Below are 27,353 nucleotides of genomic sequence, written 5' to 3'. Positions count from 1 at the left end.
GAGTACCCTGTGTTGTGCATCAAAGTGTATTTGATTGCTGTGAGGCGCGAGCTAAAGTACAATCTGTGTCGACGTGTTGCAAGCCCGATTTACAAAGATTGCATCTCGTGAAACATGGAGCCGTATTCTGTGAGCTGTACATTTTCCATTACCCGGCCTTTGAGTGGTTGGCGACCTCACCGATGGTGAGGTATGGTCGCCAACCATCCAGTGGTAGGGTCGCTTTCAACAGACGCTTGACAAAGGACAAAATGGCCGCGAAATGGACAATGAAAAATGTACAGCTCACAGAATACAGCCCCTGGTTGTGACGGGGCACTGGTCAAGAACCGGCGCGCATTCTTACGTCAGGCAAAACAGCGAGACTTCGAGACGCAGGGACACCCAGGTTATGCGACGAGATTATATGAACAAAAAATGTGGGACTCGTGAAGCTAACACCTTTAAAATTGGCTAACAGGCGGCAACACCAATAAGAAACCACAGGCTGAGCCCACGTTAATGTCAAAAATTGTAGAGTGCAAGTACTTCCGCGTGTTCCTTTTGTCTTCCCACTGTTGACAGTTCAATGTTCTAGTTGTTGTGCCTTCGGAAAATGGTGCATACCGACGGGCGTGGATTGGCCACACAGATAAGAATTATGAGCTGAATGTCGGGCGAAAGCCTTTAATCACGACGCACTCTCGACAGCATTTTCATGCTTTCTTTATCTCCTCTCCGCGGAAACAAAGCTGCAAGCGCCAGTGCCTACATATATATGTTGAGCTCATGTCACGGTAAATGAAGATAGAAGCAAAGTGTGTGAAAAGAGGCGAAAAACGTGGAAAACTGGTAGCGTATGCTCTGCAAGGTGGGCTGAGCCACGCTAAAAATTTTGCGGAGATTGAGCCAAAGGGAGAGAAGTTACGTGAAAGGAAACTTTCGATATATGTGAAGTAGTTCATCAAACTACAAAAATATGGACATGCAAGCAATCACACGACGGGATGAGACAAATGTGAGTTGGCAGTGTTGGTTTCACGCTTTGCTTTCACATTCACTGCTTTCCAACTGAGTCTTTTATTTTGATTTGGCTGTAGGTATTTCTTTCTGCTACTACATGGGTTTCTGGTTTGTGGAGGCTGCTGGAGGGTGAAGTTGGGTGGGTGGCTGACGGCTGGAGGCTTGTAGGGGGAAAATGCATTTTTGCCGGTGGGTGCTCTGAGGCCCAAAACTGTCAATTATGAAAGGCTCTTAGCCAAGCCTTTTTCGTTGTTCGCTGACATTTCACGGACATGCCAACAAATCATTTATTTCGTTTCGAAATAAGCCATCAACCCATTATTCGTGTCATCGCTGTAAATAATCATCGCTATTTTCCAATATTACTGCTTCGAATGGTCATAACAGTCAGGCAAGTTGTGCATCTTCATTACGTAGCAAGGCTGGGCAGAGCCTGGCCGCAGATGAGGATGTCCCAAAGAAAGAAACAATTATCAAAAAGCGTTCGTTGACCACTTGTTGAGGGCACTATGGAGCATCTCATCAAGATATAGCGCAACCTAAGTTAATCACTGGCCCAAGCTAAGGCTCCTGTAACCAACACTCCTACGAAGACAACTTGCTTTCAGGTCATTAATTATCAAATATGCCCGTTGATTCGGGTCTATATGCCCCTAAACATAAACGTCCCACAACGATATGCGAGCCAGACGTTTGGCGCATAGACCTAAAATGCATAATTCGTTCCAATTATCCTAGCCCCTTCATACTAATCTGCGCGTGCCAGCGCCCCACCTGCACTGATCCTGCAGGTATAGGAGTGGTATTATGGTGACTGGCCAGCCGGCCTGCATGCTTCGTCGCATTCTTCAACTTTTTGGTGTAGATACGTGTGGAAGGCGTTCCAGTCTACTTGGCCGACTCGAAGCCTCTCCACCTTAGCTTTACCGTCGTTTATTTTACAAATTAAAGTACTTCGCGGCTTGTTGGGCGCATTCGATCCCCGGTTTCATCCGAACGTGAGAGGGAAGTTTCTGTACAAGTTACGTCCGTTCAGAGGCTTGACAGGCCGGAAGTTGTTGACTAGTGGTTCCGTGCCGCCTTCGAAGTTTCTTTGAAGGTCTCGGAATGCTTGAAGCTGAAAAAAAAAGAAGAAACAGATCAGTTTATAATTCGGTCGCGTAACGTTATGTACCACTGTTTACGAGCAGATTATGTCTATCTAGCTTTACTGTACGCACCTATTAGCATAAATGGTTAAGCTCCAAGTGCCTGGACGGGCTCCACGACAAAGCCTTGTGTTTGACTTCTCACCGTGCAACCTGGGCTGAATTTTGCCATTGGCGTATTTTTACAGCTCTTCGACTACATCTTGCATAGATATATTTTATCATGACTTTACCACATTTATTTGCAGGCTCCTTAGACCTCTAATACTTAATACCTTCGCGTGGACTAGTGGGTCCGTCATCATGAACGCTTGTCCCGTGGCCTCTGTTTCTTCGATGTCATCCTCGTTACCTTCGCACTCAATTTCCCTCTAACACTTGTTCACTATTTCCCAGTTTATCATCTTATTATTGCTTTATTCGGCTATCATTATTTATAGCGTGTGCCGGTGGAGCATGTGTTTGGCCTTACAATAAATAAATAAATTGGACTATGCTATCATTCAACTTTCTTAAGCCGCACTTTGCTAAGACAAATAGCGAAAAGGCGATGGTGCGTGGTGCTCGCACCCTCACCTAAATCAGTCTTTAGCCCGTCGAAGTGGCGCTCTTGAGGCAGCAAAAAACACATTTTGAGCAAAATCATCGCGAGGAGGGAGGCACATCATAGTTACAGAGGGATTGCAAAAAATTTACTTATACACATAGCCTAAGGGCCCATTCGGACCTTGCATGTGGGGTCGGATGGTCTAACGCTTCTCAGCTGCACTGCCAAAGATGGAAGTAAAACTTGTTGCACATTTTAGCAATAATATAACAAGACGTATGCAAACATGATGTGTCAAAAAGATATGAACTTAATTAGTTAGACTTCAGCGTTTAGGAAAGGCTTTAGCTGCTTAACAAATGCGACATAGTTTTGGGCAAAACTGACGTCATCAGATAGTTTATTTTAAAAGAATAACACCGCTGAAATAAGTTTCGAGCGACGTAAAAGTTAGTGCGAACGAACGTCGGTTGCAGTGTGTATGAATGCTCGAACGAAAGAAACATACAATGATGTTGCTTGATATAGGATGCGGCGACACAGAAACGATTGCGATAAAGTTTCTAAAAATGACGGAAATGAAAGAAACATTGGCTGTTCGAGTTTGTTCATATGTACACTTTTGATAGCTGTGGCGCTTAAATATTGCCGCGAATGTTTGTAGTGTTCGTTTGTTCATTCTTCAAAGCTGCCGGCACGCCGCTTTATCGCTTTGTGATGCAAGACGCGCCTAGATTTATCTCGATCGGTCGCATCCAGGCGGAGCTGACTCTACGTTGTTCCAGAGTGTTCTAGTAACTTTCCAAGATTTATCTTGAAAGTTCGCTATCAGCTTTAAAAATAGCACGGCCGAGAGCGGCAGGCATTCTGTTCGACGACCGCCGAGCACGCTTGTTGCTACGCCGCCGCCGAGTGATTCAGTTCTTTGCGGGCGCAAGTCAGCCCAAATGAAGAGTTTGGTTTAGGAGCCATTCTCGCTGTTTTTCTGGTCACCGGACTGCAGTCACCAGTACGTGACAGTATCTAGAGTAGTTTCTAGAGGTAAATCTGCAGGCTCTATTTTTCTAAACCCTCGAGTTTGTTAATAACGTTTAGTTGACGCGAACTCCAAATAAAGCAGGCATATTCTAATGCCGAGTTCTATGTTCAGACTGTGTCAAAGTCATGAGGTCATTGAAGTAGATGTTTCTGCCCATTATATTATAGGTTGTCCCGAACGTGCGTAAGATTTCAATCCCGGAAGTAATCATCTATGAGTTTTCTCATAAATACCCTTTATAGCACAACCTTCCGGCTTCAAAGGAATTATGAGAACAAAAGTAACTGCGCAAAAGGACGGGACAAGAGAAAGAGAACCACACGGGACAAACGCAGACTAACAACTGATTTATTCCACCAACTCCTCTTTCCTTCAGCAGCAAAGCGCATGCGCACCAACCACAAAAACAAAAAACAGAAGCGACACTCATCTCGTGGAATCAAGGAACTCGAACTCCTTGCGGTACAGGTGTACTGAAGCATCGCTAATACACTTATCAGGCCCTAACCTCACGATTTCCAAGGCCTCGATAATTTCTCGTTCTTTTTTATCCCTCGAGCGTCCGATAATCTTAGTCCTATCGAAAAGCGGATTACAATCTCTGTCATCATGCTTGCAAGTGTGACAATGCTTAGGCAGATGCTGCCCCCTTGAATCATCTAAGGAATTTGCGTGCTCTAATAATCTAATGTTGACGCAGCGGCCAGTTTGCCCTATGTAGAACCTACCACAACTCAGGGGAATCTGATAAATTACATTGCATGTACACTGTACGAACTTATTCCTGTGGTTAATGCCACACTCAACCTTCTTTTGCTTATCTTTTCTCGCCAAATTGCACAAACGCGACAACTTGCAAGGTGCAGAAAAAATGACGTCAACGCCGAATTTTCCGGCGACCCACTTCAGGCCGTGCGAGACCCTGTGAACATAGGGCGTAACTTCATACTTCCGCCTCTCCTGTGCATCCGCCCCCGGAGGTTTTGAGTTTGGGCGGAAGGACTTCAAGAGGGACTCAGCGACAGCCTGAAGAAGGGCCAGCGGAAAACCAGCAGACCTAAGGCGATCAACCTGAGCCTCAAAGCTAACCTGAACTTTATGTGGACAGGACTTGGCTAATGAAGCCCTGAGGCAAGTTGATACAATACCCCTCTTGACCAGCTTCGAATGGCACGAGTTAAAGGGTAGGAGTGCCTTTTTCGACCTAGGCATGTACGCCCAGCAGAGGTGGTCAGGATCGTTAAAAAATAATTTTAAATCTAAGAATTGCAAACAAGAGTTTTCAGGAAGTTCAATGGTAAAATTAAAACGCGGAAAGGCTGACTTAAAAGATGCTAAAACCTCCATTGCCACCTGGGCCAAGTCGTCGTTGTGGTCAATATTTAAAAGGATTAAAAAGTCGTCCACGTATCGGAACACTCGAACGATACGGTCGTCAGATAGTACCCGCGATAGCGAGCGGTCAATTTCAGCTAAAAGGATTTCCGATAAAACTGGGGCTTGCTTAAGGTTTATCTTACTTCAACGATTGTGAGTTTTCAGGAAAAATTTTACGTGCAGAAACGCGGAATTTGCATCGGGTCATGTGTAGCCCCAGTTTTATCGGAAATCCTTTTAGCTGAAATTGACCGCTCGCTATCGCGGGTACTATCTGACGACCGTATCGTTCGAGTGTTCCGATACGTGGACGACTTTTTAATCCTTTTAAATATTGACCACAACGACGACTTGGCCCAGGTGGCAATGGAGGTTTTAGCATCTTTTAAGTCAGCCTTTCCGCGTTTTAATTTTACCATTGAACTTCCTGAAAACTCTTGTTTGCAATTCTTAGATTTAAAATTATTTTTTAACGATCCTGACCACCTCTGCTGGGCGTACATGCCTAGGTCGAAAAAGGCACTCCTACCCTTTAACTCGTGCCATTCGAAGCTGGTCAAGAGGGGTATTGTATCAACTTGCCTCAGGGCTTCATTAGCCAAGTCCTGTCCACATAAAGTTCAGGTTAGCTTTGAGGCTCAGGTTGATCGCCTTAGGTCTGCTGGTTTTCCGCTGGCCCTTCTTCAGGCTGTCGCTGAGTCCCTCTTGAAGTCCTTCCGCCCAAACTCAAAACCTCCGGGGGCGGATGCACAGGAGAGGCAGAAGTATGAAGTTACGCCCTATGTTCACAGGGTCTCGCACGGCCTGAAGTGGGTCGCCGGAAAATTCGGCGTTGACGTCATTTTTTCTGCACCTTGCAAGTTGTCGCGTTTGTGCAATTTGGCGAGAAAAGATAAGCAAAAGAAGGTTGAGTGTGGCATTAACCACAGGAATAAGTTCGTACAGTGTACATGCAATGTAATTTATCAGATTCCCCTGAGTTGTGGTAGGTTCTACATAGGGCAAACTGGCCGCTGCGTCAACATTAGATTATTAGAGCACGCAAATTCCTTAGATGATTCAAGGGGGCAGCATCTGCCTAAGCATTGTCACACTTGCAAGCATGATGACAGAGATTGTAATCCGCTTTTCGATAGGACTAAGATTATCGGACGCTCGAGGGATAAAAAAGAACGAGAAATTATCGAGGCCTTGGAAATCGTGAGGTTAGGGCCTGATAAGTGTATTAGCGATGCTTCAGTACACCTGTACCGCAAGGAGTTCGAGTTCCTTGATTCCACGAGATGAGTGTCGCTTCTGTTTTTTGTTTTTGTGGTTGGTGCGCATGCGCTTTGCTGCTGAAGGAAAGAGGAGTTGGTGGAATAAATCAGTTGTTAGTCTGCGTTTGTCCCGTGTGGTTCTCTTTCTCTTGTCCCGTCCTTTTGCGCAGTTACTTTTGTTCTCATAATGTCGTACCAACTAGCCCCTCACCGCACTCTTCTAGATTTCAAAGGAATGTCGCAGAGGCGGGCACACAACGCATAGGCCACGAATGGTCGTTGTTCCATGCACGCGTTGTGGCGTGTATGACTTAGCAACGTGCGTTTGAAATACATATACTGATGTTGTAGTAAATAAATCAGTAAAACCAAGCCTAAATAGGATAATTAGGCGTTAGAAATTTCGCGGATTCGAAAGACGGTGTTACGGTGCCTCATTGTACTGAAACAAATGGTGTGTATGAGTATGTAGTGGCGAATGTCATGCCGTGCAACCTAGATAGTGGCTGGTAATAGGTAATCGATAATTGTGATTGGTGACTGGTAATCGGTAATTCAGTAATGCATTGTGCCTACAACTTCACTCTTATTACTCGCATGTATTGAATTACAAGTGCACTCAATAAAAGTTTTGTAAGTAGCTAACATTGCTTCGTCAGGTGGGAAACCGGCTTTAGCCTACTCACCAAGCACAAATTTTGTAAATTTTTGTCATAAATAAAGACTACCACCACTATCACCACCACCACCACCACTACTGCTGCTACTACTACTACTACTACTACTACTACTACTACTACTACTACTACTACTACTACTACTACTACTACTACTACTACTAATACTACTACTACTACTACTGCTGCTGCTGCTGCTGCTGCTGCTACTACTACTACTACTACTACTACTACTACTACTACTACTACTACTACTACTACTACTACTACTACTACTGCTAGTACTGCTACTGCTACTACTGCTACTGCTACTACTGCTACCGCTACTACTACTGCTACTGCTACTACTGCTACTACTGCTACTGCTACTGCTACTGCTACTACTACTGCTACTGCTACTACTACTACTAATTGAGATTGTAATCGATGACCGTGATCGGTAATGTGATTGTCGATTGGTAATCAGTGAGAAATGAGAAGAAAAAAGAATAAAAAGAAAAAAGCAGAAGGTGCTATTGCGTCTGCTTTTAAGGCGTAGCTTAAGCATCCTTTTATTAAAAATTTTTTATGTAAAGTTTCAAAAGCGTTCTTCTTCAAGCGTTCTCGCACAATCTGCGTCCGCTTATGTCGCACACTCTTGTTTTATTTCTTGTTTTCATTTGACAGAAATGCGACCCTAAAGCGTGGCACTGCACTCGCCTGTTGTTCGCTGACTTTGCTCGACTCAGCGAACACCGTCCAGATGACCGCCTCGGAGCAGGGCGGGGTCGTCAGGGAGCCGTCGTAGCCATAGAAGTTGTACGCGTTCTGTGGGAGCAGCTCTCTCAGTGCCACCGTACTCTCGAGCTGCACACGTGTGCTCTGCTCCAGGCGCATCTTGCGCAGGGCATCCACGATGCCGCCCAGCGCAGGGTTGTCAGTTGGGCTAACCTGCGGTTCAAGGCAGCGTTTTTTATAATTATGCTACTGTAGTGATGAAACTTCTGTTAACGCTAAGGTATACCGTTATTGTCACTGTGTTGGAGATCTTTCGTTACCAGAACCTGGACCAGTCTAGATGTTGCACATATATTTGGAATCTAGACGTCAACAAGCAGAATTTAATGTCCAACAATCTCGGACAAAAAATTTTGAAAACTGGGAAATTGTAAGATACTCCCATGAAAATGTTGACGGCAATGGTCCATTCTCCTGATGTGTAGCAAAATCTTTCTTTTAAATTGCTTCCATCAATCGCATCGAGCAGTTAACACTGCCGTAGAAAACCGATGGGGAACAGAGTGCCGTCAGGTGATCTGCGGATATATTTATTGTTACAGTGAGATCTTGCATTATAGGAAAATTGCGTTCATGAGCGGTTTTCGAGCTCAAAAATGGTTTTGTCCAGAATTGTTAAGTATGGTCTGACTTCGTGGAAATCAGTATTTATGCATGCAATGTCATGGCCATTTCCAGACACTTTCGTGGGTGAATCGGGGTGTTTCGCGAGGTGTTTCGCTATGCGGGGTGTTTCCGGGTTGACTTTGAATAATTTTTTCAGATAGGCTTTTTGAGGTAAACGTATGGTTTCTGCGGCATAGTATTACTTGTCGTACAGCAGAAAACCAGTCAATCTTTACAACTAGTAGATTGGTTAACTAGATTCTAATAGCCAAGTTTTAACTATTAGAGTTGGGAACTTGGTTTCAATTAGATATTTGTGGCTGGCTGTTGGTGATAGCCCTATTTGTTATCCATACTAGGGCAGGAAAAGCAACGCGGTACATGTGTCACGAAGTGATGCGACTTCATAGGATTTTCTCGGCACTCACCACAGGATGGCGATTTTCGAACTGCGCGAGAAATTTTGAAAATTTACTGAGCCACAACACCAACTGTAATCGCGTTTTCGAAATTCCAAAAACTCACATGGTTATTACTAGCGGGTAGCTACAGACATCTAATTGTAACTAGGCGCCTAACTTAAATAGTTTAAAAGTTATCAGAAACTAGTTAGCCCGCTAACTAGTTATGATGATTCACTGAATTTCTCGTGTCTGCTAACACTGGTAATTCTACAGGGCAAAAGCCACATTTTTGTCTGAAAAAGCCAATTTTTTGAAAATTGCCTATTTTTTTCTCAGAAACACCCTGTACATGTAACCGTGCCGACCGTCGTGGACCTTCAAAATGACGTAGTCGAGGCAACAAGGATGCCTTTCATGAGGGCCTCAGTTGATACCGTACAAGCATGTCTCTGCCGAATACTCATGTGGTACCAATTGGTGCCTCCACCGATAAAAAAAGGTGTGCTTAATATGTGCCTAAAGTGCTATTATACTTAATTTTCTCCTCCTTTCTAACATGAGCAGAGCCGGCCGCTCACACATAGGAACTGTTGATCAGCGAGAGGAGGAATGCTTTAAGCCTTTCCCCTCCCTGGCCATACCCTCGAGCCCAAGGCCTTACCTGATAGAGTACGGCTATGACAGCCAATCCATCGGGGTACTTGATAGCCTCTTCTTCTGTGGCGTACCTCGTATTCATGTGAACCAAGTGGGCCTGGAATCGCAAGCAAGACAGCTGAATTGTGTGTTGGTATCTACGAGACCTGAATGGAAGCTATTTGATTTCCCCTCCAATTAAAATAATATCAACATGAACGAAACGCATAAATCTGCCGTTTTTTCGGTTTCAAAATATTTACAATGGCTCGTAGTAATATTGCGAGACGATCTGCTCCATTCATTAGGAAATCATAGTACCCTGGATATCTCTTTGGAATATACTAACGGCGTTCTAAATGCTAAAATTTATAAGGCGACCTGCAAACCCGATCAGGACACCTGTAAAGTATACTGTACGACAGCCATTAGGCAAAGTAAGAGATGTGCTGCACTCCTGACGAGAGAAAGGCGCTCCATAGTCGATGACTCCGCGCTTACTCAAGCGTGAGTGAGAGAGTCCAGTACACTTGGGCTCGAAGCCGGGATATCCAGAATGAGCATTTAAGAAAAATTGAGCACGAACCGTGGACCGAGCCGCAGAGCTACTAGCAAAGAGCCGTTACTTTTGGACAGAATCCTTCGTTCAAAAGAACCTTCAAAGATCGTTGAAAAGACACCGGGGGGACGCCATTTCACTCCACGGTGTCTTGCGATCGATCGATCGATCGATCGATCGATCGATCGATCGATCGATCGATTGATTGATTGATTGATTGATTGATTGATTGATTGATTGATTGATTGATTGATTGAAAACACATTTTGTCCACTTTGTCTCGTCTACAGACGCAGCGGTTGAGGGAATGGAGTCTGCGTATAACTGCCGGGCATGAGCGACGCAAGACACCGTGGAGTGAAATGGCGTCAACCCGGAGTCTTTCGAACGATCTTTGAAGGATCTTTTGAACGAAGGATCCTGTCGAAAAGTAACAGCTCTTTGCTAGAAGCTCTGCGGTTCGACTCCCTGTTCGTACTCAATGTCTCTTCAATGCTTGTTTCTAAATATCACGGCCCCGGGCCCAAGTGCACTGGATCCCCTCACTCACGCTTGAGTCACTGCGGAGTCTCCGACTGCAGGGCGCCTTTCTCCCGCATGTTTTGACTTTCTTCGCATCTTTCCTTACGGTGCGGTGAGGTGAGGCTGCTACCACGTAATACCTTTCGACAGAACTGTCCCCACCCTCTTATTTGTGCAACTCTCTGTCAAGGCACCGGACATCAGACATTCATCAGGAAAGTGCTGCGTGTTGGCCCTATAAATGCGACGCACTTAGGAAATCGGTAGATTGGTGCCGCCAGGTATGCAGGCGGGCGGGACACCGACATCGGTGTGGTGCTTTCCGAGCAAACATTGAACTGAATTCTCGTGCACGCTTCGCAGCTATCTGAAAGGCTGGAAATGATTGTTTGCTAAAGTGTAAGCTAGTCTTGTCAGTCGCTGTCTACGGACAGTTTTATGTTCGTATAGTTACAAGCCCTCACAATATATAGCTAGCCACAGAGCTCACACGAGGAGTTCAGCCCAAATCTTACGTAGACAGCGAGAAGCCGAAAGTGGTATCAACGACCCTCTTAAAAAGGTGCTGAACTTGACATGCGACAAGTGTCGTGCTACCTAATGCGACCACCAGGATTCGAACAAAGAAGAGCGCGTCATCTTAGTTGCAGATTTGCGAAGCATCTCCAACAATGAGCTGCTAACAAAAGCACATGCAAGTTAAGCTTGCAGAGGGTGCCGTACTCCCTGGCGGAACTTACCTCCAAGGGAAACGGTCGGCCGTCGATTAAGTGTTCAGAACCGATTGCGGAAGTGTTTCCCCAGTGGAAATGGAACTGGCGGAATCTGTAGTAGCCTCCGAAGTATGGCCCCGTGAACAGCACATTTCGAGAGTCCCCCGGGGTCACCCTGACTGTCTCGCGAGGGCAGTGACAACATTCGGGTGAGACACCGCACTCGTCCACATCGTGCTCATGTCAGATTTCGTTTCAAAGCATGCAAAGCGCACCGCGAGAGAATACAGAATGTGACTAAAGCGCTGAGGTGTCCGTTAGAAAATTGAACCTTGGCAAACTCACTACGCGTGTGTGTTTATTATGCGGTCACTCAGATCATATCATCGCATCCTTGTGTTCATGACAACTCCACTAGCTGTGCCGGAGCTAGCCACTTTTCATTATTTTTTCTATTAAAGGCTTTTGCAAACTTGTAGTTTTGGAAAGCTAGTCAAGTGCATTGCATAGCCTACGCGAAACGCAGGCCCCGCAAAAATTCCAGTCTGGTTTGGTTTATGGTTTCTGGGGTTTAATGCCCCAAAGAGACTCAGGGTATAACGGACGCCACAGTGAAGGGCTCCGCAAATTTTGACCACCTGGGGTTCTTTAACGTGCACTGACATCGCAGTAAAGTACACGGGCCTCTAGCATTTCGCCTCCATCGAAATGGCGTCATAGCCACTAGCTACCGCGGCGGCCTTAAAAGTTCAGTTCAGAAAACTGGATCCAGAAACACATTAAAAAAAAACGCCAGCCGTTTTCCTCAAGGACTCCATCTGCGGAGAACTCCAACGCCTATTTGAAATTAGCTAAGCGATACGCAAACAACCTTAAATTCCTATGATATCAAATACTTCACTTCTAATCAATCTGAACGGCGGCTGACCGGAATTTTCCTATGAACCTACACCCCCCGTCAAAAGTATACGGCCCAAGGGGTTTGCTTGTGAAGCCTGCTGCATGCCTCGTTACGCATCCTCAGCGACTGTAGCCTCTCGAAAGAGGAATGGTATCGCGTCCTCAATCCTGCCAAACTTTGTACTGCTAAATATGCTAGGTAGGGAGACCCGCTAAACTCCGTAGAATCAATTCGCTTGGGCTGTATACTTGTGACGGTAGCTGTACGTACTTGGCACCCAATCACCTCCTCTTGACGTAGCCAGCGTTCTTCTCGAACCGTGTTCGGCCCATTTTTTGCACTACCATTACCCTGTCGCTTGGTGAACACACGGACGTTGGACTATGCACTTCTCCTTACAAAGGACACCAGAAATGCAAACCTAAACCTCTTTCTCCCTCCTCAACTGATCTTCTCCTGACGAGCACCTTGGCCTCCTCTCTTTTTAAATTTTTTCATCAGTGCTCGCACTCCACAAACGATAATCGAAAGCTCGTCGGTAGACCTCTCATAAAAGGGTGCGCAATGCACCTTGCTTCACTCACCTGTGTGCCCATCGTTGACGACGGAGACATTCTGCAGTGGCTCCAGGTAGCCGCGGTAACTGAGCGGGCCTATGTTCGAGTTGTAGATGGTCCTGCTGTTGACGATGTTGATGGGTGACTGGTAGTACCCGCCGCATTGGTTCTCCGCGTCCAGCTGGAGGTACGGCCACTGCGCGACTCCTGCGATGCAGTATCCATTTACAAGCAGATTCAAGGGTGGTCAGCCCGTGCAGCCGTGGGTCACACGGCTGCATGTGGAATGCTGATGATGATGATAGCGAATTTTCATGGCGCAAGGGCATCGGTGGTCAAAGAGCGTTATGGCACAAGGTGTTTTCCTCTACTCCAGGTGGGGTCAAAGACCCATTTCCCAAGCATTTCACCCTGAATAAGCTGAGCACCAGGCCAGGGGAAGCTTTTATACCCATTGTTTCACCGGTGGGTACCCGGTGGCACTGGGGATCGAGCCCCGCACCTCGCGCGTGCGAGGCAGATGCTCGACCACTAGGCCACCGCAGCGGTGCGCATGTGGAATGCAGAGTACCGACTGGAAATTAATGAGCATAGGTAAGATAGAACTGATTAGTAGGTTCACATACTCATGCAGTGCGTAGTGTTCGCAACCTCGGTGTCTGTTTCATGAAACAAGCGTTTGCAACAGCTGCTTAAGATTGTGCTTTCGCGTTCTTAGCAGCGCATGCTGTTCCTTCTCCAAAACGACCATGCTGATTTCTTTTTTTCAGCTTCAAGCTTTATATACAACAGTCAGTTTGTTCAGAACAGGTGGTAAGGGAATGAGATTTGATGACGCTGGTTTCGGGGAACTGTGCTCAGGAGAAAACTGTGCCGTTTGTTCAACGGCAGTCAGATACCAGACCGTGTTTCGTATCGGCTAGTGAACTGATGAGAGATCGCACGAAGCAAAAAGTTAGAGAAACTGAAGCACCCAGCCCGAACCGGCAGTCGGACTGTGGGCTTCTTGATTCAAATAAAAACGGTGCTCGTTCCAGTGTCTCATCAACGCCAGCAAATATCATATCAGTGCCAGTAAGCCACCGTAGCTTATAAGCAACGCCACTTGGCTCTCTTCCCACCACCGTTTCAACCCCTTCAGCTTTTTCCTCATGAGTCATGACGAGGTTAAGCTCTGTGGCCATATAGTGAGACAGTCTACGTGCAATTTTAATGAAATGCATATGTAGGCTCATGAAGGCGAAATCTGTCTGGCATCGGTGTCTGTGTGGTCAGAAGAGTAGAGACTTGTGCTTGTTGTTTTACGATCATGTTGGGAACAGCGCTAACACAGGACGGAGCTAGTTGACTAGCTAGTTGACTAGCTAGTTGACTAGCAGCTGACTCGCTAGTTGCTAGTCAGCGCCTGTGTTGTGTTCTTGCTCCGTCCTGTATTAGCGCTGTTCCCAACATGTCTGTCTGGTGTCTCACCAGGAATTCGGGGCAAGCGCTATAGTTCCCTCGGCCGCCACCTCGCAGCGCATGGCTTTTAACGTTCAAAAATAGCGCGATGACGCCACCCATGACATAAGGAAAAAAAAAAAGAATGACCGAGTGGCTGCAGAACAAAACATGAGAGGCCAATAGGTTTAGCGGCACTGACTGGGCACTGTACCGAATTCCTGGTAATGCTTCACCTGCCATCCATGGCAGGTGGAAAGTGTTGTTTAGAGGGATTTCCCTATCTCCAACTGCCATCAGTCAACCATCCCCCCTCCCCTTTAAAAGAGAGGAAGGAGACGCCGTACTAAGAATGACTCCGCAAAAATGAAAATTGCAAAGAATGACCGGCGTCGGCGGCTGATGCGACGTCTGTGTGACGCCTGTCTCTCAACCATGGAAGGTGGGGTTTAGGGGGATATCTCTCCATCAGCCACCTGCCAACCATCCTCCTCCCCCTCTTCACTTGTAGGGGAGAAGAGGGAGACGCTGGATTACGAATGACTCAGCAAAAACAAAAATGACTAAAATTCACTCGGAAAAAAATTAATAGAAGAAGTGATTGCGGATAGGAATGGAATAAAAATAGAGTCAGAGTCAGTATAGCATTACTCGGCTGCTGACCCGAAAGTCGCCAGTTCAATCCTAGCCGCGGAGGTCGCATTTCGATTTAGGCGAAATGCTTGAAGCCCGTGTACTGTACGATGTCAGAGCTCGTTAAAGAACCCCCTGTGGTCGAAATCATGTGGAGCCCTTCGCTACGGCCTCTCATATCCTGATTCACTTTGGGACGTTAAATCTCATAAACCTGTACGTAGCATAGAATTAGAAGGGCAGTTTGATCGGCGAGTGAACGAAAAATGCAACCGGATTTTCACCGCATCAATCCACTTGATCACCGCTAATTTTTTCCCCCTCATAACCTGTGCCCCATCCTCCAACTCCAATCGGGTCAGGCATTGCTGCGTGCCAGTGCGTGCCAAAGCACGGTGAAGATTCCCGGAATCAGCTCTCATAAATCCGATGACTCTGGCGGCGACATGCGCGCGTGGAGGACACTGTATTCAGGTTTGTTGTGGTCTGTAATGTAGTTAGATATCATTAGTGTTTGTGCGTTATATTACATCAATATCAATAAATTTAAACTGAAACTTCAGTAATCTTAAGGAGGCCTTAGGAGAGTGCTCGCTGAAGTAAACGTTCGACAACTGAAATGAACGCGAAAAGGATTACTTTGATGAGCCGAAGTATTAAGCGCGGTGTGGTGAAATAAGCACGAAATATTATTTGTCAACACTGAATACTTCACACATGTATTGGGCACATAGCACTTTAGGGAAAGGTGCATTAATTATGTGTTAGCTTCCTCCTTTATTCCTGTCAAGAAAAGTTGTTTTGTTTGTTTTTCTAAGCTCTCTGATTACCTTGGCCTGATTACGTTGGCGGTCACCCCAGCAGAAACCAGAGGACTCTCGAATAACCACGATCGCGTGTGGCCTTTTCTACGATGTTCCAGGCTGTTAACGGCGTTTAATGCACCATGGTTATCTCGAAAGCGCATTGTCATGCTTTAATTGAGTGTGGCCCAGAACGATAGCCATTCTACCTTCGACCACCTCAAAGCGCACTTGTTAGCATCAACGCCACTGATTTGATGCATTGTTTGCGGGCTCTAGTTCCAACACTGTTTATTTCAGATCTCTGGTTTGATAAAAAGTAGGAACTTTTACAACACGTGCTTACCCGAAACATTGTATGTACAGCCGCCGTCAAAAGTATACAGCCCAAGGGATTTACTTGCGAGGCCTGCAGCGTGCCTGGTTATGCATCCTCAGCGACCGTAGTCTCTCGAAATAGGAATGGCTTTGCGTCCTCAATCCTCCTAATGTTTGGACTGCCACATATGCTAGGGAGCGGCGTTAAACAACTGAGAAGCAAACCCCTTGAGCTGTATACTTTTGGCGGAGACTGTACCTACCCCACGTACCAACTATGGCCTTAGATCACTCAAGTACACATTAGCAAGGTTACTAGACAAATTAGAGGGGAAAGGCCTTATTTATGAAGGATTATCATTTGACGCTGAATTCAACACACTGTTTGTAAACATTCCGTATGCCTGTTTTTCCTGAAACCCCTTTGTTTTTTTGTTTGTTTATCATAGCTTGCTAATTTCTTCCGGTTGTGTACGTTGTTCAACGTTAAGTTCAAACCATTATTAAAAATGCATGCGGTTCCCTATTTTATGAATGTAACAGTATTTCGTTGTGTTTAGTGTTCAAGACATTTCTAATTTTAGCTATGTTTGATGCCAGAGCTTTTATTATTTGTTTGTTTACATGCGTGTGTGTATAAAACACATACTAGTGTAAATGACGCGCGTTGATGACTGCCAAGATTTCGAACTATAGCACCTCGTCAAGATGCTACACACACAAATTTTTGCCCTATACTCTAAAAAGTAAAAGGAGTAAAGAGGAAGCAAGCTGTCCTCTAGTACACTCCCTTCCTTTAAAAAAGGGGAGGGGCGAGAGGACGACTTACTCCCCTTTTTACTCCCATATGGGCATATTTGTGTTTGGAGTGATAGTTTGGAGTGATAGAAGTGTGTTCCAGAGGAGAAGACCGGATTGCTGAAGATGGACTTGTACGGCGAGACTTGTCCACCTGTGGCTATCCTGTACACGTCATGTGCTCTGTACAGCGTCAATTGGAACGTCCCAGGCTGCAGGCAAATCCCGCAACCCAGAAACGAGCCGTGATTCCCTATGTCCCTGGCATCAGAGAACCTTTGGCGCGCATATTACGGTCATACGGTGTAAAGACCGCGCATGTACCCGCTCGAAAGCTGAGGAGTCAGCTTGTGCACGTCAACGATAAACTGAAGAAGGAAAAGTTCCCAGGTGTTATTTATTCGATCCCATGTGCGGACTGCCCGTCTGTGTACATTGGCGAGTCGGGTGACTTTGAACGGAGACTACGTGATCACAAGAATGACGCCAAAAACCGGCGCGCAGATCAAAATGCGCTTGCCGAGCACTCAGTATCCGCCAAACACAACATAGACTGGGCAGAGGCACGTGTGATCGAAAAAGAAAAGGACAAGATATCACGCCTCTATCTGGAATCGCTGATTATTCAGACGACAGCGCATACGCTTAATCGGAATGACGGAAACTTGCCCCCAATCTACGCCAGGTGCCTGGGTTCGCTCTAGCGCCGTGTATAAAATGGACAACGCAGCTACGTTCTGCCTCATTGTGCACAAGGCTCCCGTGGGGCAGCCGAAACGTCATCTCATCCTTTCCTTTGGTCGGCGCCTTCTAATTTCGTCAGCCACCTTCTTTCTTGCCTTGAAAGGAAATCAACCTTAAATTTCAGACTAGTTCATCTGTTTACTTTTCTTTTGAAGCCCTCTGCTTACTTCCTGTGTGCCCGACTCTGGCCACCACCACATGACAGCATTTGAACTCGAAACACACACACAAAAAAATAATGTCACTCGGAAAAACAGAGGCGATTGCACCGTTCCACGAAGCGCGACTAAAGTTATGGATGCGATAGCAAGTGCGCTACCCATTACGTACAACTATTGCGCGCGCTACAAGCCAGCTGCGAAGCGATGCCAGCCTACATCAGATATGACAACCCGTGGTTCCGCTAGTAAATTTATGGCACTGAGTACGTTCGCAGACTGTGCCGTTTTGGGAACGAAAATTGCTCGTCTTCTGAAACAATAAATTCCGAACCGGAAACTGCATTTCAGTGCTTTCCCCGAAATGTGCGCTTAACGGAAAGTTGCACTGAACTGAAATGCGTTCAACTGAAACTCTTGAATTTTGGATGTAGTGTAGGTTTCCGGTGGGTATTTTTCCAAAGTTTGTTCAGTTGCTATTTTGTTGCAGTTCCTGCTCACTGAATGCTAGCCTTGGTCTTGAATACGTTATATTACAGGCTTCTATATTTACACTTCGTTCTTGCCCGCCTCACGCAAATAAGGTTTTATTTTTACATTTGTATTCATGCACATATCTCTCCTCGCTATTTCAAGTTGGAATTGTGTATTTGATTCAGTGTCCCTATTACTGTATTTAATTTTTTATGCCCATTACCAGCTATAGCTACGGTTCCAGACAGGGTTGGGCACATCTTTTTGGGTTTCCAATTATAAATAAAGAGTTTGAATTTGAATCAAAACTTTGAAAATGATAATACCTTATCGTTGAAATGCGCGGGAGGCAGTGTTCGCAAGTTTGGGTGACGATGCCTCCTTACTTCCTTGCGTTGCAACGCACAATGAAAGTGCCAACTTAGTCTGGATGGGGAAGCCACTGTTCATTGCTGAACACACGAGTGCTTAAGTAAGATCTTTTTTTGCTTGTGACAAAAGTGAGTTTGTGAGGCAAGCAGACAGGGCTCAATCTCGGAGCAGCCCTGCACGTAGCCTTGTCGCATTTTTTTTTTTCTAGTGCAACAACGTAAACCATGCTATGACATGCCCGGGAGACGGTGCATGCTGTGGTGGTTGTTCATACCTTAACCTGACGTGAACGAGAAAAATACAGGTACAGCATGACCATTCGTGCATGTGCAATTGTGGTGGCCTTCATAGCTCAGTTCTAAGCGAAAACAGACAGTTATAACGAGACACTCTTTGTAATGGCTGCTCGTAATTGAGTTGAACAGCACGAACTAGAAGACGAATGACATACATAAAAAAATGGATCTGCGGCTGTTGTGATCCGGATGGAGAAAGACAGATCAGACAGGCCTTTATTACTGGTAGTTGTTCTCATCTAATTTGCAGGGCGAACCTCACGATGACGGGAGGAGAGAGAACTGTCTTTCCGGTGGTTGTTCATAACTGAACTCGACAAAAATAAAGACGGAGGCAGGCAAGCCAGGCATCATATGACAGATCAGACGAGGTCTGCTGAGCGGTGTTTGTTTTTAATTGAATTTTTCCGCATCAACCAAACGTCACGGCTTATCACGAATTCATATGAGAGCTGAAACTAAACTATGGGGTTCCTCACAATAACTGCCTCGTGCCGGCTTTAGAATTCATTATTCCATCGCTTTATTTATTTGCCATAGGGCTTTTTTTTCGGCTGTACAGAGACAAGCGGGGAGAGGGCTAATGACAATCTCATAAGGGTAAAACAGAAGTACTCAAAAATAATATGCAGATATTTAGAATTGAAAATCCGTGCCTTTCAAAATAAGTGGCAGTAAATACCAAGACAGAAAATAGAAATTGATGGGAACCGGCTGCTAAAGTATTAGGCCTGACAGCACAGGGGGCAAACAAGATATCCGCAGTGTTGTACCCAACATCTGGTTGCAGGAAATCAGTGCGGAGCTCAGAATAAAACAGTGATAAATTATGTGAAGCCTTGCTCAAATGTCTACAGGCCGTACATTCATTCTTTCTACTCCAAAAGCGTACTTCACGGGGTCTAACTCAACCAAAGATCTTGTGGCGTCCCAGACCTTGAGGGCGCAGAAATAAAGCGGCTGTGTTTCGAACTCGTGGCGGCGCAGACAGATCAGCTTCGCTGGCCACTACACGAGAGCACTGTACTATCGCCGCAGTCGATTATTCCTCGTGTTAAACGGCAACACACACTAGCGCTATGCATTGCACATGGCCGTCTTCGTCAACTCCCATCTGCGCCGCGGACAGATCAGATCAGCCTAACCTCGATCACAGCTTAACCTGAATCTACTATCGTCGCCAAACGAGCTGACGACCCAGAAAAAAAAAAGCCATGAACCAACCACTCTAAATACAAGCTTTCTCACGTCTACTCAGTTTAACTACGTTAAAACCCCGTCACTTTTTTTTTATTTGAGCCTCATAGTAGACCCCTTAAGGAGCTCGTGGCAGAGGGTTCGCCTTACCCTAAAGAGATTGGGAAATATAAGGGCATATTACGTAGTAGGGAAATAGCTAGAAGAATAAGAATGGGGTGGAGCGCATATGGCAGGTTCTCTCAGATCATGAATGGCAGTTTACCAGCATCCCTCAAGACAAAAGTATACAACAGCTGTATCTTACCGGTACTCACCTACGGGGCAGAAACGTGGAGGCTAACAAAGAGGGTTCAGCTTAAGTTAAGAACAACGCAGCGAGTTATGGAAAGAAAAATGATAGGTGTAACGCTAAGAGATCGGAAGAGGGCGGAGTGGGTGAGGGAGCAAACGCGGGTTAATGATATCTTGGTTGAAATCAAGAGGAAGAAATGGGCTTGGGCAGGGCATGTAATGCGAAGGCAAGATAACCGCTGGTCCTTAAGGGTAACGGAGTGGATTCCAAGAGAAGGAAAACGTAGCAGGGGACGGCAGAAAGTTAGGTGGGCGGATGAGATTAAGAAGTTTGCGGGGATACAGTGGCCGCAACTGGCAAAGGACAGGGTTGATTGGAGAGACAAGGGAGAGAGGCCTTTGCCCTACAGTGGGTGTAGTCAGGCTGATGATGATGATGATGATTACGTACTCCACAATACGGCTGTGAAGTAAACCACGGGACCTCAACACTTTCTACCTTGCGTGTGGCTTCTCTCCACCTTTCAAAAGACTAGCCCGAGAGACACTTCGTGGAGTTTTGGAAGTTTTCGAAAGACTAGCCGAGGGACAGTTTTGGAAATTTTCGCCAAACTTCACCCGCAATTACTATTTGCCGGTAAACGACGACCTTATTTTATGAGCTGAATGATAGATGTGTGCGCGCGACAGCAGCTTGCTTCTTTACTGCATGAGCATGTGTACGCCGCAGTGATTTCGAATATGAAGGGGTATGCTGTGTTCTTTTTACTTTCTTCCCGTTTTAAACGCAATTCTTAACTTTGCTTTGGCATTCCACTTCGGGATGGCACTATAGTAGTACTTCTTTTGGGGCGCTAATAGCTGCGGAATGTTACGGTAATCCGCATAGTCTTCAATTCATTTACACAATTTCTGCCACACTTTCTGCCTATTGATACTGTAGTCCATACGTTTTCATCTGAGTGCGTTAAACAGAGTGCTCCAGGTAAGCTATGTCATGCTTTCCAATATTGCGCTAAATGTGTAAACACAGAACTCGAGCAACAGTTTTCGCAACTACCAGGACCAAGAGTAACTTATGTTATAAATAATGTAAAAGATTTTGCAGATAAAAAATAACTATAGTATGCAATAATAATAGTTATTAATCTATATAATACAGAACAATAACTATTTACGATCTAATAATACTATCTCCCAGGCCCACATGACTAGGAGAGCGGACCATTTGGAGGATGCGCCAAATGCGTTTGTATGGTACATTCGCGCCGGGGTCTTAGGCGCCAAGAACCAGCGACATACGCAGCCGTGGCTCACTTTCAGGCGGAAAACCATGAGAAAGGCGAGATCGGTTCGAAACTGAGTTCACTGGCAGGAAAACTGATCGCTCGCCTTCAGGCGATAGTGATGTAAGGAGGAAGGCGCAATCTCCTCGTTGCCCGTCTTCATCTCGTACAACACAGCGTCCGAACCATTTTGAATTCCTATTGTCTAGCGACGAGCGATTGGTTTTTGTGTGCCAGCACTAAAGTTGCCAATCTCGAGAAAAACCACTGTCAAGCTAGGAATCAAGGCTTCTTAGACCTTTTTTTTTTTTTGCTGTACATTGCATGTCGTCGTCTTCATCAACTTCCATGCGTGCGCACGTGATGCAGAACACATCCACGCTATCACAGCGCCCTCTCAAGGTCCGCTGAGTGGTCCCCAAGTTTTATAGTGTGCTACCTTTAAGGCGTCCAATGACCGACTTCACCGATCTTGGCCTGGAGCCTGACGCTGAAACCCTATCCACGAGCCGAAATCGAAATGAAACGCGACGTACAGTCGTCGGCAAAATCGTCTAGAGCGCTCGAACCGTGAGTTCTATTCTCCATTTATTACAAACGCCGCTGCCTGGTGGACCCGATACAGCTTTTAAAGATATAGGTAATTAACTTCGTTCCATAGGAATGTGTATGCATGATAGGGTCAGGTTTAGAGCTCCAGGCTTCTCTCAGACCACGAAAGTGCACTTAGTGGGGCCTCGTTCGAATGCTCTAGACAGGTCTGTGGACGACTGTACCTGCGCACATACTTCGCATTTTGCCAAGTCAGCTAAATCGGCTGTAATTTTCTAACTTCCAATAGCTTTTTTCTCGAAAAATAGCATGCGCTCCCGCCTTCTCTAATCACCTGCCTACAATGCTGCTTCATTTTCATTCTCTTCAGAGGAGCCAATTTTTTCGTACTCTATTGGTGACGTTACGTTTACTCGTATACTTCTGCATACTTCCCAGTATACTTCTCCTAAAAGACGTGGCTTAAGGCTACCGAAAGCAAAGAGCCTAACAGGGCTCGCTCACCGTCTCCGTAACTCCATTCGTCCGCTCCACGACCTACGAATGAAATAGACAAAAAAAAAAAAGCGTGAGACATTTCGAGGAGCACTCGCCACGCGAAACAGGGTTACTTCGGTTGATGCGTAACGAAGGTTCAGAGATTCCATTTCTCTAAACAGCCGCTTACCTTTCAGTCTAAAGTATTGCTTTTTGTGACAAAATCGTCAAGTGCGTATACCACCTTCTGTCGGGATATAACGATATCTAGAAACGTCAGCGATAACTGATATCGTAAGAAAAACCCTGGCGGCGAGTTTTGGCAGATGCTACTGGGCAAGCCACCTCACACAAGGTGTAGACAAAAAAGTATTAATGACATGAATGCCTAAAGGTAGGAGAAGCTTAAGAAGACAGGTGGATTAACTGGGGGATGAGGCAAGAAACAAAGCAAGGCAGAAAACGCAGCAGCTAGGCAGAGGACGCAGTAGGCAGTAGAAAAGCAAACTCTTTGTTTTGCTGTATAATACGTTGAATTTTCGTTTCCTTTGAAACATGTACAAACTTCCTTGTACAAACTGTACAATGAAGCTGAGGCCTCGTCAGGCGCTACAGGAATTTTGCCTCAGCTTCCTCTTTCTTGGTTAGAAAGAAATAAATGCCTTTGAAATTGAGATTGAAATTGGAATTGAAATAGATGGATTAGATAACACTCAGGAGAACAGGAAAACGGTATTGTATGCGTGAGATGAGCCAGAGAAGGAAAAGAAAAAGAGGGAAGATGAGATATGTTCGCGCAACGTAAACAAATGGACTAGTCAGAGAGGCATGATAAGAACTGATGAAAGACACAAGGCTCAACTTTAGAATGAAATAAGTTTATGAATGTATAAAGCTATGCGAAGAGTTCAGATAAGGAATCACGTAAGGCCAGAGAAGTATGTGGCCTAGCGAAAGATCTCTCAACATTTTACTTAAAGATAGCAGTATAATGCCATTTAAGAGAAAAAGATTTACAAGTGAAGTGAAGGTGTCCTTGTGTGCAGTTTCGAAAGAGGCTTTCATGCTGCAGTGGTTCAAATTAAAGAGAAGCTTAGTATCAAAACCATCCCTTTGACAGAGCAGCGGTTATCGTCAGCGCTTGTCTCGGCGCACCTTTTGCTGTTCAGGAGCCGTGTTCTATAGCCATTCTATTCATTATTTTGTTATTACACTATTGGTAGTTACGACTTGTGATGTCATGACTGACAGCAAACAAGCCATGTCGTTATGGGACTTTGGTATTGAACCCGGTGCTGAAAAGTGAGGAGCAAGCGAAAGAATAAATGGCGAAGTTAGTAGTCACAAAATATGGTCCAAGGACACTTGCATGCTACTCACAATGTTGGCTCAGCTTTGGCATTGAGCTGCAAAAACCAAGGTAGGGGAAACAAATCCCGGACGCATTTCGATGAAGGACGAAATGCAAGGTCTTTGTGTGGTGTGCGATATCTGCGCGCGTTAACCTTTCAGGAGCTCTGTGCACAATCGTGTGTATTGCGAATTCGCAGCTTTCTCTGGTAGTGTGTTACAGCTTGGTTGGTTTGGTTTATGGGGTTTAACGTCCCAAAGCGACTAAGGCTATGAGAGACGCCGTAGTGGAGGGCTCCGGAAATTTCGACCACCTGGGGTTCTTTAACGTGCACTGACATCGCACAGTACACGGGCCTCAAGAATTTCTCCTCCAAAGAAATTCTAGCCGCCGCGGCCGGGATCGAGCCCGCGTCTTTCGGGCCAGCAGCCGAGCACCATAGCCACTGAGCCACCGCGGCGGCTGTGTTACAGCTATGTGATTTCTCTATCTAAGACGAATCTCTTATTATCGCTAGTGGGGCGCTTTTTATTGCGCAAACAATACTAGTTGCACTTTCAGCCCGTCGCGTAGCGAGGCCGGTAGCTACCACATTAGCATATTGGATTGGATTGGATTGGATTTGCGAAAGCAATACTAGTTGCACTTTCAGCTCGTCGCGTAGCGACGCCGGTAGCTACCACTAGCATATTGGATTGGATTGAATTGGATTGAATTGGATTGAATTGGATTGAATTGGATTGTATAACCGATGCATCACCACAAGTATAACCACAAGCACCACCACCAGCTTTCGCAATTACCGGGCTTAACCAAGCTAAGCCACAGCCATTTTTTCTGGTTCACAACCGAACCAGCAAATAATTATTCTGAACGCACTCAGCATGGGTAAACGTCTTTCGCCGTGCTCTTTTAGACATATTATATCGCCTGTAATAATATCCTTTTTTTTTCACTTCTAGTGTCATGCACACAATAAGAAAAAAAAAGGAGGGAGATTTCTCGATCCCTCGGGTACTCATGCGACTAATTTTGCTGTATCGATGCTAGAAATCCCGACCATTGCGACATTTTGTGCAAAATTTTGTGCATGGGCTAGTTTGAAAGAAATAATCGCTCGGTTTTATTTTTCTTCCGTTGCAAACATGGCTAATTAGATTTTTGATGCCTTCATTGGAAAGTTAAGCACAAAAGAAAAGACTTTCACTGACGAGAAACGGCTCACCAGTGCCAGAAAGGGTTAAAAAACTGCAGGTGGTCAAAATTAATCCGGAGCCGTCGAGCAAGGCGTCCCTCAAATGCCCACGTGCACCCCACCGGGGTGGCTCAGTTGTTATGGCGCTCGGCTGCCGGCCCCAGAGACTCGGGTTCGATCACGGCCGCGTCCGCTGAATATGGATGGAGGCGAAATTCTAGAGGCCCGTGCTGTGCGATGTCAGGGAACGTTAAAGAACCCCAGGTGGTCGAAATTTCCGGAGCACTCTACTACGGCGTCCCTCAAAGCCTGAGTCGCTTTGGGACCTTAAACCCTAATAAACGAAACCAATCAAATGCTCACGTTCGGGTTCGGTCGATTAAACCCCGTATACCCCGTATCTGCACTTACATGCACCAAGCAGGAACAAGCAGTAGCAAATCCAAGCGGCGTTCTTCTTCACATCTAAAGTGAAACAGCCCATCGTGATGGGCTGCGAAGTTCTGCGGTAACGCTCCTCCCCCAGACCAGATAGGCTTCCGACCGGCGTCTGCTGAAGCGACAGTAATAAATAGTCCGGGAGCGCCCTCTCCTCTTTGATGTGTACCGGTCGCGAGTTGAGCAGAGCGAGATTGAAGTGAACACAAAGAACAAAGCCAAAACCTAATTAACCTGCAACGCCAGTCCGCGCATCCGCAGGTGTACAGTGAACGGCAGCTGCACGTGTCTTGACTCAGCGGTCTTGTTTCCGGCGCATCGTGAGCGGTGCTATACACAGGGGACCATCGGTAACAGGAAAATACGTGATTTTGCTTCGCTGCTTGCTTTATGTGTGTGCTCGAAACTGGAACATGTCAGGCCAGTTTTTGGCCCACATCCGTTTCACTTATCGTAGCCACTGTTGCAGCTGCAAGGAGTTCCCTAGCCTGCCTACGCGTCCTGCACACCGGAAACTGGTCTGAACCTTGTGGAGTGATAAGAGATGCGACAGTATTTACAGGGACCGCCAGTTCGACTCATGTGAAGCTTCTACTCCCAAGGCCTCACGGAGGTCATTGGTCTGAAAAATTGAGGCGTGACGTCATCTTGGGGTGCTAACAAAAATAAATGCCAGGGGGCGCTGTACACACTAGGGTGCATGGTGCCTTCGTTTCATTTGGGCACAAAAATGGCTTAGTTGTCTGTACCCTGCAACAAAGCTACTTTCCTTCGGTACTAAGACAGCATATTTGATGAAGCTTCGTCTGGGTGAGATCGTACTAATCGTGCGGGCGGACTCTCCAGGAACCGAGCGATAGTGCCAGTTCTGGTGAAAGAAACTATATAAGGGAACCATAATGATAAATAAATACTTATAAATAAATAAATAAAATTCATTAATTATAAGAGAACAAGGTCGTATTCGAACACAGGAGGAGCAGGTTGACATGAGAGTCTGCACCTGAAAGCGTAACGTGGAAGGTCCTTTGTGAGAAGCGGCGTCACAGAAAGGCGCGCATGCTATAGTAGAAGACACAAGGCGCTACGTGGACGATGTAGGGCGACTCAGGGATGCCCAGCACAAGTTAAAGCGAAGAGCGGCAGAATTATAAAGGATTTAGGGGATTTTTCGTTTTACCCAGTGCAGACTGTTTATAAAGGCGCTATACTATATATAAGGCAGTGATTTGGATGCCGTGTTATTAGCCAAGCGTTATTAGAAATGGTTATTATTATGAATAATAATTGGTTAACCACTTCGTCTTTTCGCATTAGTTTTCTTCTGATTGCGTTTTTATAGCTGCGTACGTTGTCCTAATTAGTCTGTATTGAATACAGTGATGCACAGTCTGTACAGCCAACTAGGATCCAAAGGCTTCAATGAGACCAATTAAACAGGCGCCAGCAGTGGTGAAGCCGATGCAGAGGCTCAACGTCAGGTTCGAGAAGTTGAAGCGGAGCCGACGGAGGAGACAGACTAGCGGAACAGGCAGAGCCGAAGCGGGAACAGCGTATGGCGCGCGCAAACGCGAGGCGTCAAGGGATTGAAGGCGCTGTAAGCGGCAGCGCAGAAAGGCCCCGACGGAAAACAGGCACGCGCTCCTTGTCTCCTAAACAAGGCGCTAACGATGTATACGTCGGCGCAGAGAGAGAGGGAAGCTTTATCGGGGGGGAAGGGTGGAAATGTATTGCCAGAGAAACACGGACTTGGCTTGCCCCTGATCTGTCAGGAGAGACAGCCATAAAGAGGGAGAAAATGCG

The 27,353-nt window shown here is 46.0% G+C and overlaps 1 protein-coding gene across 1 annotated transcript; it reads right to left on the bottom strand.

Moving 5' to 3' along the window:
- Window positions 1-1,919: 1,919 nt before the first annotated feature.
- Window positions 1,920-25,693, bottom strand: LOC149363731 (carbonic anhydrase 7-like). Its single transcript, XM_089569972.1, has 7 exons — window positions 25,524-25,693; window positions 22,594-22,626; window positions 12,752-12,931; window positions 11,294-11,445; window positions 9,498-9,590; window positions 7,749-7,979; window positions 1,920-2,119 (listed from the first exon to the last, which is right to left on the bottom strand). Exons 1-7 carry the CDS (start codon window positions 25,594-25,596, stop codon window positions 1,991-1,993), a joined length of 891 nt encoding a protein of 296 aa, XP_089426098.1. The 5' UTR covers window positions 25,597-25,693; the 3' UTR covers window positions 1,920-1,990.
- Between the last annotated feature and the right edge of the window lie 1,660 nt (window positions 25,694-27,353).

This window comes from Amblyomma mixtum, chromosome 2, assembly GCF_055824585.1.
Source record: "Amblyomma mixtum isolate Tamu chromosome 2, ASM5582458v1, whole genome shotgun sequence".
Classification (NCBI taxonomy): Eukaryota; Metazoa; Arthropoda; class Arachnida; order Ixodida; family Ixodidae; genus Amblyomma; species Amblyomma mixtum.
The sequence above is the reverse complement of the archived record's forward strand: the minus strand, read 5'-3'. Positions and strand labels throughout refer to the sequence as shown.

What these genes read in the sequence shown, in the direction of transcription:
- LOC149363731 (XM_089569972.1), bottom strand. Translation starts at nt 25,596, where the DNA reads ATGGGCTGTTTCACTTTAGATGTGAAGAAGAACGCCGCTTGGATTTGC. An exon ending in CTTGTTCCTGCTTGGTGCAT is followed by an intron (nt 22,627 to 25,523) that starts GTAAGTGCAGAT and finishes TTTCATTCGTAG; the next exon opens with GTCGTGGAGCGGACGAATGG. An exon ending in GCAAAGTCAGCGAACAACAG is followed by an intron (nt 2,120 to 7,748) that starts GCGAGTGCAGTG and finishes TTTTTTTTTCAG; the next exon opens with CTTCAAGCATTCCGAGACCT.